General features: G+C 38.6%; 1 protein-coding gene across 8 annotated transcripts in view; it reads right to left on the bottom strand.

Moving 5' to 3' along the window:
- ppp1r42 (protein phosphatase 1, regulatory subunit 42) overlaps positions 1-18,682 on the bottom strand; it is an 86,614-nt gene that overhangs the window by 51,186 nt on the left and 16,746 nt on the right. For 7 of the 8 annotated variants that reach the window (XM_048529924.1, XM_048529930.1, XM_048529925.1 and 4 more), the window contains 2 exons: positions 16,190-16,306; positions 10,962-11,079 (listed from right to left, as the gene is read on the bottom strand). In XM_048529924.1, coding sequence (XP_048385881.1) covers positions 10,962-11,079; positions 16,190-16,306 — 235 coding nt within the window. Of the gene's footprint in view, positions 1-7,079; positions 7,546-10,961; positions 11,080-16,189; positions 16,307-18,682 lie in introns of those variants that run through there. The other variant, XM_048529932.2, reaches the window with a different exon arrangement.

Raw genomic sequence — 18,682 nt, 5'->3', positions numbered from 1 at the left:
CAAGAATCTAGTCTACTGTATTTGCTGCTCACAATGTGGTCTCCTCTACATTGGGGAAACATAGACTTGGCAACCACTTCGCAGAACATCTACGTTCGGCTCGCAAAAATGACCCTGAACTACATGTTGCCTGCCACTTCATTGCACCACCTTGCTCCCTGGCCAACATCTCTGTCTCCGGCTTGCTACAGTGTTCCAGTGAAGCCCAGCGCAATGGAGGAACAACACCTCACTTTCCACTTGGGGACCGTACAGCCCTCCAGACTCAATATTAAGTTCAATAATTTTAGGGCCTAAACTCTCCCATGTCCCAGCTCCTTCCAGCCCACACACCGGGCCTTGTTACCACATAGTCTGCCACTACACACCCCCTGTTGTTAGTCACTAACAATCCCCGTTAACAACTGTTCACCCTCCGACTCTGATCGTTAGCAACTCCTTTGTCTGTCCAACTGTCTTTCTCTCTCTTTGGGCTCTATCCTATCATTTACTCCCTGCCCCATCTACCTCCCTATTTGCTGCATATAAATTGATGTTTTCCCAGTCACCACCAGTTTTGAGGAAGGGTCATCAGACCCGAAAAGTTAACTCTGTTTTCTCCTCCACAGATGCTGACAGACTTGCTGAGCTTTTCCAGCACCCTTGTTTTTGTTCCTGATTTACAGCATCCACAGTTCTTTTGGTTTTTATTATGGATTCATAGTCATCAGTAGACTCAATTCCAGATTTTAATTGGATTCACAATCCACCATCTGCCATCTGACACAGTGGGATTTAAACCTGGATACCCAGAATATCACCAGAATATACAAATATATATGGAGACTGGTGGCACAGAATTTTACAGTCAATGGTGAGCAAACAGCATTTGCTGGTTATCTTATTCATAGTTATCCACAATCTTTGCTGTTAAATGAATTTTAACATAGTACCCTAAAGTAATTAGAGATCTATTTCAGCATGGTGCCCTCAGCAGGGGACCTGGCACCAATGTTTGTAGGGCAAACAATAATGTGGGGCTTCAATGAATCAATCAAATCAAAAAAATTGAAACAAACAAGCCTCAAAACCCCATGCTTGGTATTTTCAGTGCCAACATTGCTCTTTTGCTTCCATTTGGGATACCATATACTACCCTCAACATTCACTCTGCAGCAGGTGTGGCATAGTGGTTAACACTGCTGCCTTACAGAGCCAGGGACCCAAGTTCAACGCCAGCCTCGGCTGACAGTGTGGAGTTTGCATGTTCTTCCTGTGTTTGTGCGGGTTTCTGCTTGGTGCTCTGGTTTCCTCCTTCAGTCCAAAGATAAGCAGACTGGCCATGCCAAATTGCCCTTATAGTGTCCAGGTATGTGGATTGGCCATTGTTAGTGAGGAGTGGGTCTGGGTGGGATGATTTTCCAAGGATTGGTGCAGACCTGATGCTCTAAATGGCCTCCTCTATTTGTACTGTCCGAATTCTATGCTTCACTACTGAGCAATGTGTACCGTCCACAGGATGCACTACTGCATCTTACCCAGGCTCTTCTGAAAGCACTCTCCAAAACTGTGATCTCTGCCACCTAGAAAGTCAAAGTCAGCAGATGAATGGGAGTACCACTATGAGAATGCCCCCTCCAAGACACACCACAGCCTGAACTGGAACTGTATTGCTGTTTCTTTATGATTTCTGGGTCAAAATCCTGGAACTCCATTCATTACATTTCTATGGCTGTTTCTACATCCCAGAGACTGTAGCAGTTCAAGAAGGTAGTTCATCACCATCTTCTCCTGGGCAATTAGAAATGGATAATAAAAGTTTGCCTAGCTAGCAAAACCAAGACTTGCATGAACAGACAAAGAAAACTTTTATGTTAATTGTTGATTGATTTTTTACTGGCTGTTGCTATAGTGCATTGAAATACTCTGAGTTTTTGATTGCTTTCTACAGTTTGTAAGCCTTACTTCAAGGCTTCTGCTCAGACCATTTACTTTCAATCATGGGTGCTATAATTATAACTACATTTGGCTTCAGTGTGGTAGGGAGAGTGAAGAAACAGAACTCGGAGGCAAAGCTCCCAAAAAAAAAAGAGGTGCCTAAAGTGCAACAACCAGGGCCTAGTGGCTTTGAAGGCCTGGGCTCAAGATTTTTTCCGTATAAATTGTCGATGCTGTGCTTCATGAGTTAATCAGTCTGAATTAACTCCTGTCATCTCCTGCTTTTCCCTCCACCAACGATAAGTGGGTGCGACGAATAGAACACCACAGAGAGGACTAGAGAGCAGCTTTCATTGACATGAGATTTCAGCTTTCAGTCCCAGGCACTGTCCATCAAATGAATACCCACACAGGAGTGGTTAAGGTGGCTTGAGTGGTTACGAACGTGCACGCAGATGGCAGAGGTGTGAAACAGAATGCATCGGAAAGGCGAAACATAACTGCGTCTACAAATTGGGTTAGATCCATTTGATTTTAAATTAATTTCCTCATGTATGTCAAGAATTCAAGTGCATAGATTCTGAAATGAGAACATATTTGATTCATCATGATTCCTTTCAAATTCCTTACCTATTTAGACCTAAAAATGCAATTTGTTGATATATTCATATAATCCAGAATATTTCTAGTAATTCAGAATTAGAAGAGTTACTTTCCGATGGCCGGATAGTCAGTTCTGCAGCTTAGACAATGAGGTGCAGAACCCCTGATGTAGCAGACTCTGATGAAATTGTCTGGAAAGTTGAAGATTCTGAAGGGCAATTCCCCTGTCCCTGGAGCCCTCTGGAAATATTCATTTAAATCAATTCAGAAGATTTCACTGTGGTTGTTACTATTTACCCCGGAAATGTTAGGCAATTAAAACCTAGTTTAACTCCTGAGTAACTATTTAACCAATTTTTCAATTTACCATGCACTCCCCACAACTGCACACGCCCTTACTCCTTACCCCACCTTTTATCCGACATTTGCTTCCCATCTAAGGATCCTACACGTCCCTGCCACTGAGTCTGATTAAAAGCCCTCCATGCCACGAACTACACTAAAACTGCTCACCTCCATCGCTACAGATTCAACATCCACTTGAACTCTGCTTGGGACCGGATAACATCCCCACCACTGTCCTGACATCGCCCTTTTTGTCCCCACCCTCATCTCCAATCCCTGCGTATCCAAACACTCCATCAAATACTTTGCTACCATCTAACCTTGTGTCTTACCAAAGTAGACCCCTATCCACTCGGCATCCTAATGTCTTGGAACACTAACCTCACATTTACCTTACATACTGAACCTTTCACAGATGCTGTAAACGTGGCTGTGTGTGATGCTGGGCATCTAAGTAACAGAATACAAAACTGTTAGAAAGGAGATGTTGTTTCAATTCCTCCAACTATCCTGCACAACAAGGGAGCTATCAGATTTAAAGTATGCTCTGTATTTCTGAAGGAGCCATGATTGGAACCTCCTGTGATAAATGCATAGATCTTTCTTAATGTATAAAATGAGGGAGTGGATTCACAAACTGACTGTGCTTGCCAATTCTCTAAAAATCCGGACCATATTTTTCGTCGATGGCTTGGTTAAGATACCAATTGTGCAACACTAATTCTGGAACTAACATTTAACTAATTCTGAATACTCAATTCCTGGTAGGTACCCATTGATTGTAATCGCATCCCATAAGAACTTTAATTTAAAATCTGCAACTTGGAAAGCCTTCCCTGGAATGCAGTGTTTCCAAAAATTAAATGAGAACGGCTCTAATTTTTAAAGGAAATGGATAACTGATTTTCAAGTGATTACTGCTGCTCTTGTATAGACAACCATGATGTATTTTATGGGAGCATTTTATAGAACATAAGCAGCAAAGTGCAGGCTATTGTTTGATGAATAAAAGAGCACTGTATTTCCCTTCAAAGCCATGTTAATTCATCAGAAAATTCATAACATATCATTTAAATGATGTAGGATCAGTTAGGCATTTTATGATGAAAAGCTCCATTCAGAGCTGAGTAGGACACTGAGATTACAGTTTGGTTCAACTTGCAATGGTGAACGAGAGTAAAATGGAACGGTGGTCTGTTAGCTTACTGAACCAGAAGGCATTAAAGCTCAATTATGGGTAGGTGTTGGATCTGGAGGTTGGCAACCCAACATGGTGGAGGTATAATGACAGTTGGTGGAAAGAGTAGAATTGGGAGAACTCATCATATTTATCAAAGCTAGCATGTATAGAGGTGGAAGATGGGCCATTGTTGAAGAAATGCAAAGATTAAATAGATGAAACTTCGATGAAGTGTGATGATATTATGGCTTTAAGAGGTCTATTTTGACTTGGTTTCTTTTGAAGACAGGTTTTGAGACAGAGGTGCTGAGTTATCTCTTCTATCCTAATAAGAAAAACAGCTTGAGAGGCCCTGGGAATTTTTTTTTTGTAAAGTTAGAGCAAAAGAAGCAATATGAATGGGTGGAATCAAGCTCCCTCAGAACCAGTGTTTTACTTCAGCTTTCAGGAGTTGTTGGGGTTATGATGTTGGCTGTTTAAGTTGGTATAGGCTCTCTTAGCCAAGCAAAAGGCTGGAGTTCTCTCTCCCTGCAAGGATTTTGATTTGATGTTCTTTTCTCCTGGACTGGAAAAGCACTGCATGTGAGATAATCTATCTTACCGAACTGGCCTTTGCCAAGGGTGTGTTTATGGGATTTGCTATATTGGACCAGTTGTAATGTAGTAGTTAAATAGTCTATTATTCTGCTGTTTACCAACAGAGTTAAAGTTATAGAAATTCTTCTTTGTTTATATTTAACTGGGCATAAGAATAAAGTGTGTTTTGCTTAAAGCTGAGTAGTGTGACCAGTCGAAATACATCTGGAACACAGGACTTTACACTTTCCTTTAAATAAGACAGAAGTTAAGGTGTAGGCTCTCTCCTTGATATTTGAAGGGGTTTTGGTCTGGTCCGTAACAGAAGTGAGGAAAAGCTCATTGAGCTATACGGCAGTGAAAACAAGCTAGAGAACGGATGGAATGATAAGCCACATTAAAGCAGTAGGAAGATTAAGGTCAGATAATGCACATCAATCACAGTCACAGGGCATGTCAACTTGGCAATGAGCTATTCCAGTGATGTGGCAGTGATAAAATCCTGATTGAAGAGACTCAAAAACAGACTTACAGGAAGGATGAGCACGTTCAGAGGAAAGGGATGTTGGAAATAGGGTAATGATTTGCATGGAAAGAAGGACTGAGAGTGTTTTCTTTAAGAGAAACATGTAAAGGAATAATATGTGAGGGTAGTGAAATTTTTAAAATACTCAGCATGAGACCAGGAAAGAAAGTCATATGGTCAGTAGTTTAGTGGGATTGGGGTGAATAGTGCAAAAGCCAGGGAGATACACTAAATCTATAGTAAACATCAATTTCAATACACTTGGACTATTATATTCAATTCTGCACATTAGATTTTAGAAAGATGTGAAAAATAGTCGACAAATACTAGAGTGGCTCCAGGGTTGAAGGATTACAAATAGAGAAGCTATCATTTGTTCGTTAAAGCAGAAAAGCATAAGAGGCAATCTCATGGATGTGTCTAAAATCATGAATTTTGTACAAAAGGGAATAAAAACATTATTTTCAATGGCTGAAATATTAAAATCCAGAGGATAAAAATTTAAGATGATTGACAAAACAATAGGGACAACATGAGGAAAGATTTTTTTTTCGCAATGATTGGTTGGAAGAGAGTTATGGTGAAATGCAAATTGATTGAAGATTGTGAGGTCGAAGTGATCTGACTTTTTAAAGGAGCTACTAGTAACCATAAAAAAAAGCTTCACTACTTATGTTTCTAATCAGAATGCTAAAGGTTTGCTTGTGAGAATTTACCTCTAATTTTAATTACGGGCATATAAAAGCCAAATTGAGATAGAAGAATCAAAATTATTTCCTGTTTTTCTTAAAATGCTGTACAATCTGTTTCGTATTCAGTTCAAGGGTACAGCTTTGACTAACTTCAGAATTTTTAAGTTTGAATTATCAAATTTAGAATTTCATTTTCTGGCCAGAGTGATTTTAAGTATTATTATACTATATGGGTGATGCTTTAATTCCATCTAATAAAAGATACAATATTAAACAGCTATTCGCGTGAATCGGTGCTTTAGAGAAAATAAGGAAATCTTGGAATTTTGATGCATAATTTTCATTGAATGAAACACTATCTGAATATATGCTCTAAAATCTGAGAAGCTAATATCAAAGAGTTTAAAACAAAGAAATGAAATCCAACAAAGGACATTGTTTTTTACTTTTGTTCAGGAAAACAAAAGACACGTGTTTCTTTGCCTTTGTCTGAAAAAGGTGCCGATGATGCAATTATGCCCAAGAACTTTTACCCCACCCCTTTTAACTGAGCAGAGAATAAACTGTACAACTTAAATTGACAGCACAGCTCTTCAAATTTTATACAAAAACAGAAATTGCTGGATAAACTCAGCAGGTCTGGCAGCACCTGTGGAGAGAAAGCAAAGTTAACATTTCAGGTCCAGTGATCCTTCCTCAAAACAAATCTATAATTCCCAAGACATTGTCAAATTTTGAGCTTCTGAATTTTCAGGGATGTTTGTGGATGAGTTAACCCATTCTGCTTGAAACAGGATGGATGGGTCTTAGACAACAAAGTGTGGAGCTGGATGAACACAGCAGGCCAAGCAGCATCTCAGGAGCATAAAAGCTGACGTTTCGGGCCTAGACTCTTCATCAGAGATGGATCTTATTTTGGTTCTTATATAACTGCAAATGAAACATGTTTTCCACCACCTTCAAAAATTTGTGAATCTGTCTGCAGATTTCCAACATTACAACACTGTGGAGTAAAAATTCTTTGTCCTTTTCTAATGGAATCATCTTTAACCCATCCAAGCCATTTGTTAATGATGTGCTGAAAACAGGAGAACTACTGTAAAACATCAAATATTGAGAAGGAGGCATTCCAAAATCACTAAGCATGGACACAATAATAATAATAATAATTAATCATGTTAAGACTCACATAGGTTGGTATTATAAAACATGTAAAGGGAATAGTTACGTGAAATTTAAAGACATTCTAGGAAAATAACAAAACACATACATATAGTTTCAGTGGTTTCACTGTACAGAAGAAAAATGATAATTTCTTTTGAAGATTAATAAATTCATTATTAAAGAAAAAACACTTCCACTGAAGAATGGATTTCAGTCATGTGCACCTACTTGACAAACAGCATGGTACAAAATAGTTAATACAGACAGTGAAGTGACAGAGCATCTTTAAAATCAGCGAGGCCTTGGCACTTACTCCTTAGAGAAATTGACCTTAAAGTAATTAGAATAGAGTTGAACACATTGAAACCTGCTAAAGTGAGCAAAAGTAAAGTAGAAAACGGAGAAAAATTTGGCTCTGAACAGCAAACACTTGAGTATGAACATTTGTAAAAACTATCTTCAAGATGGATCCAGATGAAGGGACAGCTGGTGAATTTTACGTCCACGTATGATGTTATTTTAGTGTTACTGGGTGAAGTGGTCTGCAGGTGAAAAGTTGGAGAATGTCACATAAAATTAGGGAACCTAAATCTGAGTCAGTGTTATTCAGGGATTTCAGACAGTGGGATAAAGTGAATTATATTACAAATTATGGAAATGGAGAACGTGAAATCTAAAGAAACAAAACATTGTAGAAAATTTGAGCAGACCACCATACTCAAAGCAATGATCCAGAACAATGAAGACACAAGGTGTGAGAAAGTTAGATCTTGACCTGGAAAAGTTAAAGATTCCAAGCAATTGTTTTAAAATATTTTAAATAACTCACCTAAGTCATAAATAACATTAGAAAATGATTGAATTCTAATTTTTATTGATAATAATATTTGTGACTTGTTTAATGGATACAATGACACTAGTTTATTGTATTGGGTTATCATACTTAGCGAAGGGAATTTATGTGTAAAGTATTTACAGTCAGTAGGATCAAAACCACATCTTTTGCATCAGTTCCTCCAACCTTAATTGAACAGCACCTGTGAGATTGCCTTGGAATAGGAGTCACCCTCCTATGATACAAATATGTCAATGTGGGGTAAAAATATGTAAATAAGTTAGCTACCATTATGTTCAGGCAGGCACTTAATGCATAACAAGTAACTTAAGCACAGTAAAAATGGATAACTGATGAGAGGACACAACTTCTATTTTAAATTAACTTTGAATATTCAAATGGAAGTTAGAATATTGGAAATTTAGAACTGTAACTACAACAGCAAAATGGATAAAATAACTTTTACATGCAGCATCAATTGCCAGGCATTTTTAGCCTCAAAGGGAAATCACAGACAACAACTGCACAGTTAGCAGTGAAACTTAACATTTCACCATTGGCTTACTTTAGTTACAATCCCTCCAGAAGACACACCAGCTGAAGGGCCTCAAGGTGCGCTCTTGAATATGGAAGGAATGTGTGCACAGGCCACAAAATGACCCATGACTGGAATGTGCATGTGTCAATGAATTGGAGTCGCTGGCTTTTGCAATAAAGGACAGCAAAGCCTTATTTCAGTACGCTTTGTCCAACGCGAGAAATGAAATACATAAATGTGATATAAGGCGTGTGATTCATAGGTATTTTAAGAACATATATGTTAAAGAGTTTGGATTTTTAACTTATGTCACGTGAGCTTGATCTGTATCAATGAAGGGATTCAGTGATTAACTTTTAAGCATTTTGTAGCCATGATGATTTCTTTTAAAATACAATATGAAAAAATACTTCCTAGAGATTAATGGCGTTTTGTTATCACTTGGGTGAGTTTTATGAGCAAACAGAATGAACAATTATGCATTAGTTTTCAGATAAAAGTACGCAAAAATTTCTTTTGGATTAGGGAAACACCCACCAGCTTGGAAAAAGTCTTTTTTGATTCATTATGGGAGTTTTGTAGCAGTGTTGGCTGAAGTTGGATGTGTAAAACAGTTACTCCTGAAGAAGGGAGACAGTTCAGAATTATTAAGAAGCAGGTATCTCAATGCAAGGGGTTTAGTTTAAAGTTTCTGACCAGAAATGTCTGGTTAAAACTTTGTAAGTGTATTTGGGGTTAAAGAAGTTTAACTCAGTTGTATGAATATTCAAAGGCGAACCGATTTTGGGAAATTGAAGCTGTAGCTAAATAAAACACGATAAATGACTGTCCCTGATTTTGTATACTATGAAAGAAGCTACAAATGAAGACTATAAAAGAGTAGTACAAAAGGGCAGCACAGTGGTTAAATGGTTAGAACTGCTGCGTCACAGCACCAGGGATCTGGGTTTGATCCCAAACTTGGGCAACTGTCTGTGTAGAATTTGCACATTCTCCCTGTGTCTGTGTGAGTTTCCTCTGGGCACTCTGGTTTCCTCCCACAATCCAAAGACATACAGGTTAGGTGGATTGGTCATACTAAATTACCCAAAATGTTCAGGGTGTGCAGGTTAGGTGGATTAGTCACAGGGAATTTAGGGTCACAGGGATGAAGTCGGTCTGGGTGGGATGCTTTTTGGAGGATTGACGGGGACTCAATAGACAGAATGGCTTGCATTCACACTGTAAGGAGTATATGATTCTATAAACTAGGGATTGTAGTTTCATGTTTGATTTTAAATGTTTAATTTTGTGTTATATGTGAAAGGTTTGGTTTATTCTGCCACACGTATTGCCTTGGCACATGTCCTATAAGATTCATACTCCTTAGTAAACAATGGCAACAATTCAGCAATTATTCAAACATCAAAATTTGAAATGTGTTGAACTCTGAAGTTTTGAATAAATATGAAACTATTTAGAGATTTAAGCTATCAAGATTAATCAATAATTCTGCGCGTAGCATATTTGATCTGTTATTTTCTAAACGCTGCAAAGTTAAAATATTTTTTATAAATGACTTGTCAAATTTCACTGCTATTAAAGCACGTAGTAATTCTTTTCTCTTTAGGTATCTTTTGGATTTTTAAAAATTTAACCTATTTTTCAAATCAACCTATTCTACGATGTTATTACACACTCTGGAACAGATGGGACTTGAACCCGAGCATCCAGGGCTGGAGACACTACCACTGGGCCACAAGAGGGCCCTCTGATGGCTCTTTAAGAAAAAATTAGCCTTCACAAAAATTTGTATCTCAGGATGTGCCAAGACTTACATAGCATGCAAATATGATATTCATTTCAATGATCCCAGCTATTGGTAATTCTGGACAAATCAGATCCCAAAGTAGAACCTGGTTTACAGACAATACATTTTATTTTCATTTTTGTTTTCTGTGGAGCTCAGTCACTGAACATATACACAAGAGGCTGCCACTGTACTTCTAATAAAAGAACATACAGGTTTACCAGAAGCTTTATTACGCTAAACAAGAATTTTTGTACCAATCTGATTTAAACACCAGTATGAAAGATTCATCCCTTTTAACCCAGCAATAGCCCTATAGTCACTCAAATCTAAATAAACAGTAAACCTTATCTCCACACTAAAGCCTCTTGCTTAACTGATATGACTGTAATCAATTTCCTTTGGGCAAATTACTGCACATTCATTACATGCTGTTTTCTTCAGTTTTCTTCCCCAGGACTCTTAAAGCAGAACTCTAACTCAGCTCACTATTACTTCAGATACATTGCCTAAACTTGTCTGACACAGCTTTGTAACATGCTTTTATCTCTGAATCAAGGTAACAAGATGTAGGTACGTGATAGAATGTTTAGCATAGGTCAGGAGAGGTGGGAGATATTGAGTCTATGGTCTCTGCAGATACCTCACCCTGGGGTCTGTTGATTCTTAGGGGTAGCCTGGCTTCAGATCTGAATCTGAATTGAATGATGCACCACCAACTTCCCACTTATTAGAAATGAATGTTATTTTGATTCTCAGTCAAGGAATATTGAAGATAATACTTAAATTTCTTTACCTAGGCTTGTAGACAACACCATTATTTTATCCCTGTATTTTGCTTTCTGGCAGACAGGATTTCCACTCAGGTTCAGATACCAGAGTTTTTGCCATTGGCTCAAGACATATTCCAGTTCCTGGATATGCAAATAATCAGAGATTGTAACATTTAAAATCTGTACATCCACCTCACCTCAATTTTAATTGTCTCAATTTGCATAATTTCTCAACAAAGTTGAAATTCAAAAAGCTTCATGCTGTATAAAATCTTAAACTGACAGCGACGAAACAAATAAATTTTCACAGTAATAAATGATTCACACCATGTAATTTTCTACATATAAGTAATAGGACATAATGTAAAATAAAGCACATATTACAATTTATTATTAAACAGATATTAGTGTACGACAACAAGATTTTTCAAAGAGCAAATTCTGTGTTGCAAGAACTGCAATTACAAAATTTAAGCATGATTTATTTCATTGTTGTAAATATTACATACATAATGATCGTGTACCTTCATTTCAGGTTTATGTTTCAAAAAACTTGTGTACAAAGTTAAATGTGGCACAAAAAAGACAACTGCACTCATTTATCTTTGGGTAAAACCTGCATAAAGAAGCTTGGTTGATTTAGCTGACAGCTAACTCATTTCCAAGCAAGGCGAGTGTCTCAAGAAGAACGTTCATCTAACAGACCATTAGTCCTAGTGGAAATATGATTACCCTTTGGACTTGTTTTTATTGTACATTGCCTTTCTGCCTCTAATAAAGTGGTTCCACTTTCCAACTACTCAATAATCAGTTCTAAAGGGACTCACTTTAGGGGGTTTCGTTTGCTTTGATAAATGATCGTGTCATGCTCGTCACTCAGAGGTCTGCCAGAAAATACTCAAGAGCAAATTATATTCAAGGCATGAGAATCAACTGGCTCAGCAAACACTGCAGCAGACTTTTCTTCAGCTAATGATGCCTAGTTATGAACCTGTATTTGACCACTGTGCTCCAATCTTTATCTTGCCTGTCTTGTTCAACTCTGTTAACTGCACTGCAGACACCAATTTGTCAACCAGCTGACTTTCTGTCATAATCTCTTTAAGAAAAATCTATATTTTTTAGCTTGTTCCTGACTAAATTGTGAGGAGGATAAATTTATCTTCTTTGATACAATCTACGGCTAAATCAATTATGTGCTAAGGTTGCATATATTTAGTAACTTGCAGATAAAATTATTATTCAATATATTTTCCAATATTACATTTGACAATTTATAGTAACTAACATTTGAAGTTTTTGCTTGGTATGTACCGTTATTATTATTTCTCATCATAACATGCATTAAAACAATAGAGAAACACCTTCCCATTTAAAGATAAATGGTAACATTAGAAAACTAGCTACTCAAAATAAATGATCCCATGTTATCCATTAATGAATGCTTCAGCAATAAAAATGGAAAATGGCTGGACATGTTATAAAATTGTAACTCAGAATGTACTTTGCAATATCTCTCTTCTAGAACTTTATAGTTTGATGTAGATAAATTCATGGCAGTATTGGGTTTGAAAGCATTTCATATACTTTTTGAGATCATGGCAAGGTCTCTAAATGAACAGTCTAGCAAAAATGCCACTAGGCTATAGTGCCCCCACACTAACCACCTCTGCGCCCCCCCACCTCACTCTCATAGTTTCAGTAAGCTATTTCTTGCTCTTACTGAATCAAAATAAACAGGAAATCAGGTAGGAATATATAAAAAAGGTGAATGGCATTCTTAATATTTTTAAACATTGTTCATGTTAATTTAGGAATCCTACCATACTTGCCTTAGCATTTCAGCTGAGTAACGATTGAAGAAAAAAATGCATGAACAAAGACAGTTTGGAAACTCAAAGGACATAAAATAATAAAACTCAAAGGACTTAATAAACACTTAGTTCAAGAGAGTTACAGGCCTAGATGCAGCAATCTCAAATGACTGACAGCCACTGCACAACATAATTAGGGAACTCCCGAGTCATTATATCACTCCTATGCCAGCTGCTGGGCCAAAATTTGTGGTCATTAAGGACTAGGTAGAAATACTATTATGTAGTCCTAAATTTTAAAGCTGCCCTTGATTTTCTTTTTTATCCTGTGGATCATTTCAGGGAGCTACTGGGGAACTTCGTAGTAGTTCACAGTACTCAACTGATAACTGCATCCAGAACTGTGGCTGTTGCAACAGCTCACCTATCCTCTATTATCCCTGAGTGTTTACTTGCTTTACCTCCTCCAAATTATGGCTTGATGGAAGGAGTGTGCGGACACAGGGAAGGCTAAGAAGTGGATAAACAGCAAAATTAGGGGTTTAATTTTCCAATTCCAGATGCGGGGTGTTTCCAGAGGACTGGAGAATTGCAAATGTTATGCTGTCGTTCAAAAAAAAGACGATGTAAGCAGCCCAGGAATTACAGATCTGTCAATTTGATCTCAGTGGTGGGCAATAATTCGGCACAAAATGAAGACACTTGGGTAAATGCCAGGTAATTAAAGAATGCCAGCATGGAATTTGAGGGAAAATCACATTTAACTAACTTTCTTGAGTTTTTTTGATGTAGTAATAGCAAAGGTTGATGAAGGAAATGCAGTTGATATGGTGCACAAGGACTTACCAAAGGTATTTGATAAAGTGCTGCACAACAGACTTGTGAGATAAGTTAGGCATGGATATGAAATTTGCTTGCTGCTTGTTGATAGGAAGCAGACAGCTGTGCTAAATGTCTTTCAGATTGGATGGATGTTTTTGGCGGGGTTCTCTGGGGGGGCGGGATAAGGGCTCTTGCTCTTCATGACATAATGAATGACCTAGTCTTTGATGTGCAGGATACAATTGTGAAAGCTGCAGATGACACAAAACCTGAAAGTATTGTGAACAAAGAAAAAGGTGGTGTTCATGTTCAAAAGGACATAGACGAGTTGGTGGAATGGACAGACAAGTGTTGGATGAAATTTAATGCAGAGGAATATGAAGTGATTTTGTTTGCAAGAATAAACATAAACCAAACAGTACAACTCTAATGGGATTGCATAAGCAAAGGGACTTAGGAGTAAATATATACCCCAAAACTGAAGGTGACAGGGGAAGTTGAAAGAGCAGTAAAATAAATAGGATCTTGGTCTTTATAAATAACTGCATTGACTACAAAAGGAAGCTTTGATAAACCTGTTTTAAACAAAGTCTCAGATGAATTTTGCATTCAGTTCTGAACATCACATATTAGAAAGGATGTGAAAGTATCAGAAAGAATGCAGACAAGATTCATAAAAATGTATATAGCGATCAGGAACTTCAGTTACGTGGATAGATTGAAGCTGGGGCTGTCCTCCTTGCAGCAGTGTGGGTTAAAAGAAGAATTTAAGAAGACTTTCAAATCATGGAGGGCATGGACAGAGTAGTGAAAGAAAAACTGATGAATTGATGTACGGCTCAAGAACCAGAAGACACCAAGTTAAGATGGGCAAATGAACCTGCAACAAGATAACAAAAAAATTCTTCACCTAAGTAATTAGAATCATCATAGAATCCCTACAGTGTGGAAACAAGCCATTCAGCTCAACAAGTCCATACCACCCCCCAGAAGAGCATCCCACCCAGACTCATTCCCCTAATTTCCCATGTCTAACCCACCTAACCTAAACATCCCTGGGCACTATGGGAAATTTAGCATGGCCAATTCACCTGCTCTGCACATCTTTGGACTATGGGAGGAAACCGGAGCACTTGGGCGAAACCCTGCAGACACAGGGAGAATGTGTAAACTCCACACAGACAGTCACCTGAGGCTGGAATCAAACCCAGGTCCCCGGCACTGTGAGGCAGCAGTACTGACCACCAGGCCACTGTGCCACCTAATTAGGATCTGCCTCAGCATGTGGTAGGAATAGATACAATTAAAATTTTAAAAAGAGAATTGCTTCATTATCTGAAGAGGAAAACAATTACGTGACTATGGGTAAAGGTGGTAAAATGGCACTAGGTGAATTGTGAAACCAGCACAGAAATGAGTATTATCAGTCTATGAATCTATAAAGTGCCTGGACCACAGCCATTGTGGCTGTGGAGCAGTCTTGATGGAATAGCTGGCCCTTTTACGTCAATAATGAGGAATCTAGGTAAAATAAATACAGAGAAACTATTCCCACTGGCAGAACGAGACAGAAATCAAAGGTAATTCAAAGGAAAGAACCAAATAGTACATAAAGAAAAGCTTTTGTTTGAACACAGCTGATAGAGGGTAAGTCAAAATGGTGGAGCATGTTGAAAAGGGAATTGGATAAACATTTGAAGAGAAAAAGGAAAAGTTTTTGTTTGAACGCAGCTGATAGAGGGTAAGTCAGAATGATGGAGGGTGTTGAAAAGGAAATTGGATAAACATCTGAAGAGAAAAACATTGCAGAGCTGTGGGAAAGAACAGTTGAGACGGAGTATCTAACAGACCTTCTGTTGTCTAACTATTTTCGTAGGTAACAAATTTTTTAAAATGGTGAAAATTATAGAAGAATAGTAAAACTCTTGAATTTATATAGCATCTTTCATGACCTCAATATGTCCAGAAGCACTTTATACCCAATGAAGTACTTTGCAAAAGTAATCTCTCTTGACTTATAGGCAATGCAGCGAGAGGAGGACGAGTTTGAGGATTACAAGAGTTGACCATGATCTTATTGGATGGCACAGCAGATTCAATGGGCTGAATAGTTTACTTTTACGCTTACATTTTATAGTCTTATGGATAGGAACGATGATTATTGGCAATGGCATGAGACAACTAATTCAGAGGTCTAGGTTTATGGTCTACCACAACTGAAATTCTACCACAAAAGCTGGTGGAATTCAAATACAGTTGAAAGTCTCATTAATGGTGATCGTGAAGCCATAATCAAATATCACAAAAACCCATATAGGTCTCTAATTTCCTTCGAGAAAGTAATATGCCTGGTCTGGACTAAGAATGAACCTAAGCTTTTAAATGTCTTCTGACATTGCCTAGCAAGCCACTCTGTTTGAAGATGATGAGGGATAAAAGCAATAAATACCAGCAATTCAAAGATAAATGTAATTTCCACGGCACGAGTCCCAGTTTAAAGTCTCATCTGAAAGATGTAAAGGTCTGATTACAGTTTGCCTCCCCATTTTTGAAGCTGTGGACAAAGAATAGCAGGTGGAGACTTCCTTAAGAATATGCTTTTGAGATAAGATTACCTTTATATCTTGAATATGATTGTCTTCAGCCATAAGCTGATTCAAGTTCCCAAGACAAGCCAATTCTTTGATCTCATCAATATTATTCTTCTTGATGTTCAAAACACACAAGGATTTCTGTACAAATAAAAATAACTCTGTAGATGTTTTAAAATGAAAATTTTCTATTACTCTTAATTTATCTCCTATTATCCATTTTAATTATGTTTAATTTACAATAATTGTAATAGTTACTGTCAATACAGGTGAGTGTAATCACGTTTACATTAATGATTTCATCACCCAAGTATTTTGTAGAGAATAATGGATATCTTAGTGATTACAAGTACACATAGTGGACTATAAGTGATGTTTAAACTGTTTATAGATGTTATTTTTAATTCCTAAAAGGTTGCCAGGAGATCAGTCCCTTTATCATTATTTTTAAAAACAAATGGATGGAGGGTGTTTAAACATTTACACTCCAGTGGCAGAATTTTATAAAGGCTCTGATAATGGGAAATATGGTAAGCTGAGTGAATTAATCAGGTGGGATGTGAAATTACAAAATCATAATGGCTGATTCAGAATAAAAAATTAAGTCAGAAGTGTTGCCATGGTGGGGCAGGTCTCCTGTAGTGGGTTCCTAATTGTAGTATATTTACATCTGTGAATATTCATTATGTAACGCTTTTTGAAATAAATCCTACCTTCAACAATAATTCAGCGATACATGGGACACTCATGGTACACGATTCATGTTTGTTGAAAGGAAGTGCACACAAATCAACCCTGTAGAAAAATGTCTTTGGTGGTGGGGTCGGATTGTAGATGGAGGACACTTCCGCCATCTACAATCCGACCCCACCACTAAAGACATTTTTCCATCCCCACCCTTGTCTGCCTTCCGGAGAGACCACTCTCTCCCGGACTTGCTTGTCCACTCCACAGTCCCCTCCAACCCCATCACACCTGGCACTTTCCCCTGCAACCGTAGGAAGTGCTACACTTGCCTCCACACCTCCTCCTTCACCCCCATCCCAGGCCCCAAGATAACTTTCCACATCAAGCAGATGTGCACCTGCACATCTGCCAATGTGGTATACTGCATCCGCTGTACCCGGTGTGGCTTCCTCTACATTGGGGAAACCAAGCGGAGGCTTGGGGACCACTTTGCAGAACACCTACGCTCAGTTCGCAACAAACAACTGCACCTCCCAGTCGTGAACCATTTTAATTCCCCTTCCCATTCCTTAGTTGACATGTCCATCCTGGGCCTCCTGCAGTGCCATAACGCTGCCACCTGAAGATTGCAGGAACAGCAACTCATATTCCGCTTGGGAACCCTGCAGCCCAATGGTGTCAATGTGGATTTCACAAGCTTCATAATCTCCCCTTACCCCACTGCATCCCAAAACCAGCCCAGCTCGTCCCCGCCTCCCTAACCTGTTCTTTCTCTCACCTATCCCCTCTTCCCACCTCAAGCCACACCTCCATTCCCTATCTCCTAACCTCATCTCGCCCCCTTGACGTGTCCGAACTCCCCGGACTGAACTATCCCCTCCCTATTGGGTGAAATTGGTTGAGAAAGACTCACCTAGATTGGCTCAATATTTTATGGTTAGAAAATGGCTGCCTGAGTGAAGTCCTGATGAAATGCCTGGACATTTTTCAAGAAGGTCTAAGGACTATCAAAGAAGTCAAGACCACCCTGCATGTTGAGCAGGAACGAATTCTACGATTTTGCATGGCCTATCCAGTGCCAATTGCCTTACAAGCAAAAGTAGAGGCAGAAATCAGAAGGCTAGAAAGTGAAGGAATCATCAAACCAGTCCAATTTGTGGAATGGGCAGTCAGACCGACTGTGGAGCCCTATGCGTCAGTTCGCCTTTGTGGGGATTTTAAACAAACTGTAAGCTGCTTTTCACAGCTGGATAAATGATCGATCCCTCACACAGAGGACCAATACACAAAGCTGGCAGTGGGCTGTCCTCCACGAAGCTGGACATGAATCGTGTATACGTGCAATTGCAGTTGGATGAGGATTCCCAGAAATAAGACCATAAGACATAGGAGTGGAAGTAAGGCCATTCAGCCCATCAAGTCCACTCCACCATTTAAATCATGGCTGATGGGCATTTCAACTCGACTTCCCTGCACTCTCCCCGTAGCCCTTGATTCCTTGTGAGATCAAGAATTTGTCGATCTCTGCCTTGAAGGCATCTAACGTCCCGGCCTACAATTAATACCTATAAGAATTTGTACCAATATATGAGATTGCCATTTGTGGTATTGTCAACCTGTTCAATTTTTCAGCAGATGATGGAGGGCATTTTACAAGGTCTACTCCAGGTCGCCATTTATCTAGATGTCATGCTAATAATACGGAAGACCATAAAGAGCACTTAAAACATCTTGGACATAGTTCTTAAACATTTCTCCCAGGTGGACCTATGCCTTAGAAGGGAAAAATCTGCATGTTCTAGGTGCCCTAGTTACTTGGGCTAGAGTCAA

Source organism: Stegostoma tigrinum, chromosome 5, assembly GCF_030684315.1.
Source record: "Stegostoma tigrinum isolate sSteTig4 chromosome 5, sSteTig4.hap1, whole genome shotgun sequence".
Classification (NCBI taxonomy): domain Eukaryota; kingdom Metazoa; phylum Chordata; class Chondrichthyes; order Orectolobiformes; family Stegostomatidae; genus Stegostoma; species Stegostoma tigrinum.
The sequence above is the reverse complement of the archived record's forward strand: the minus strand, read 5'-3'. Positions and strand labels throughout refer to the sequence as shown.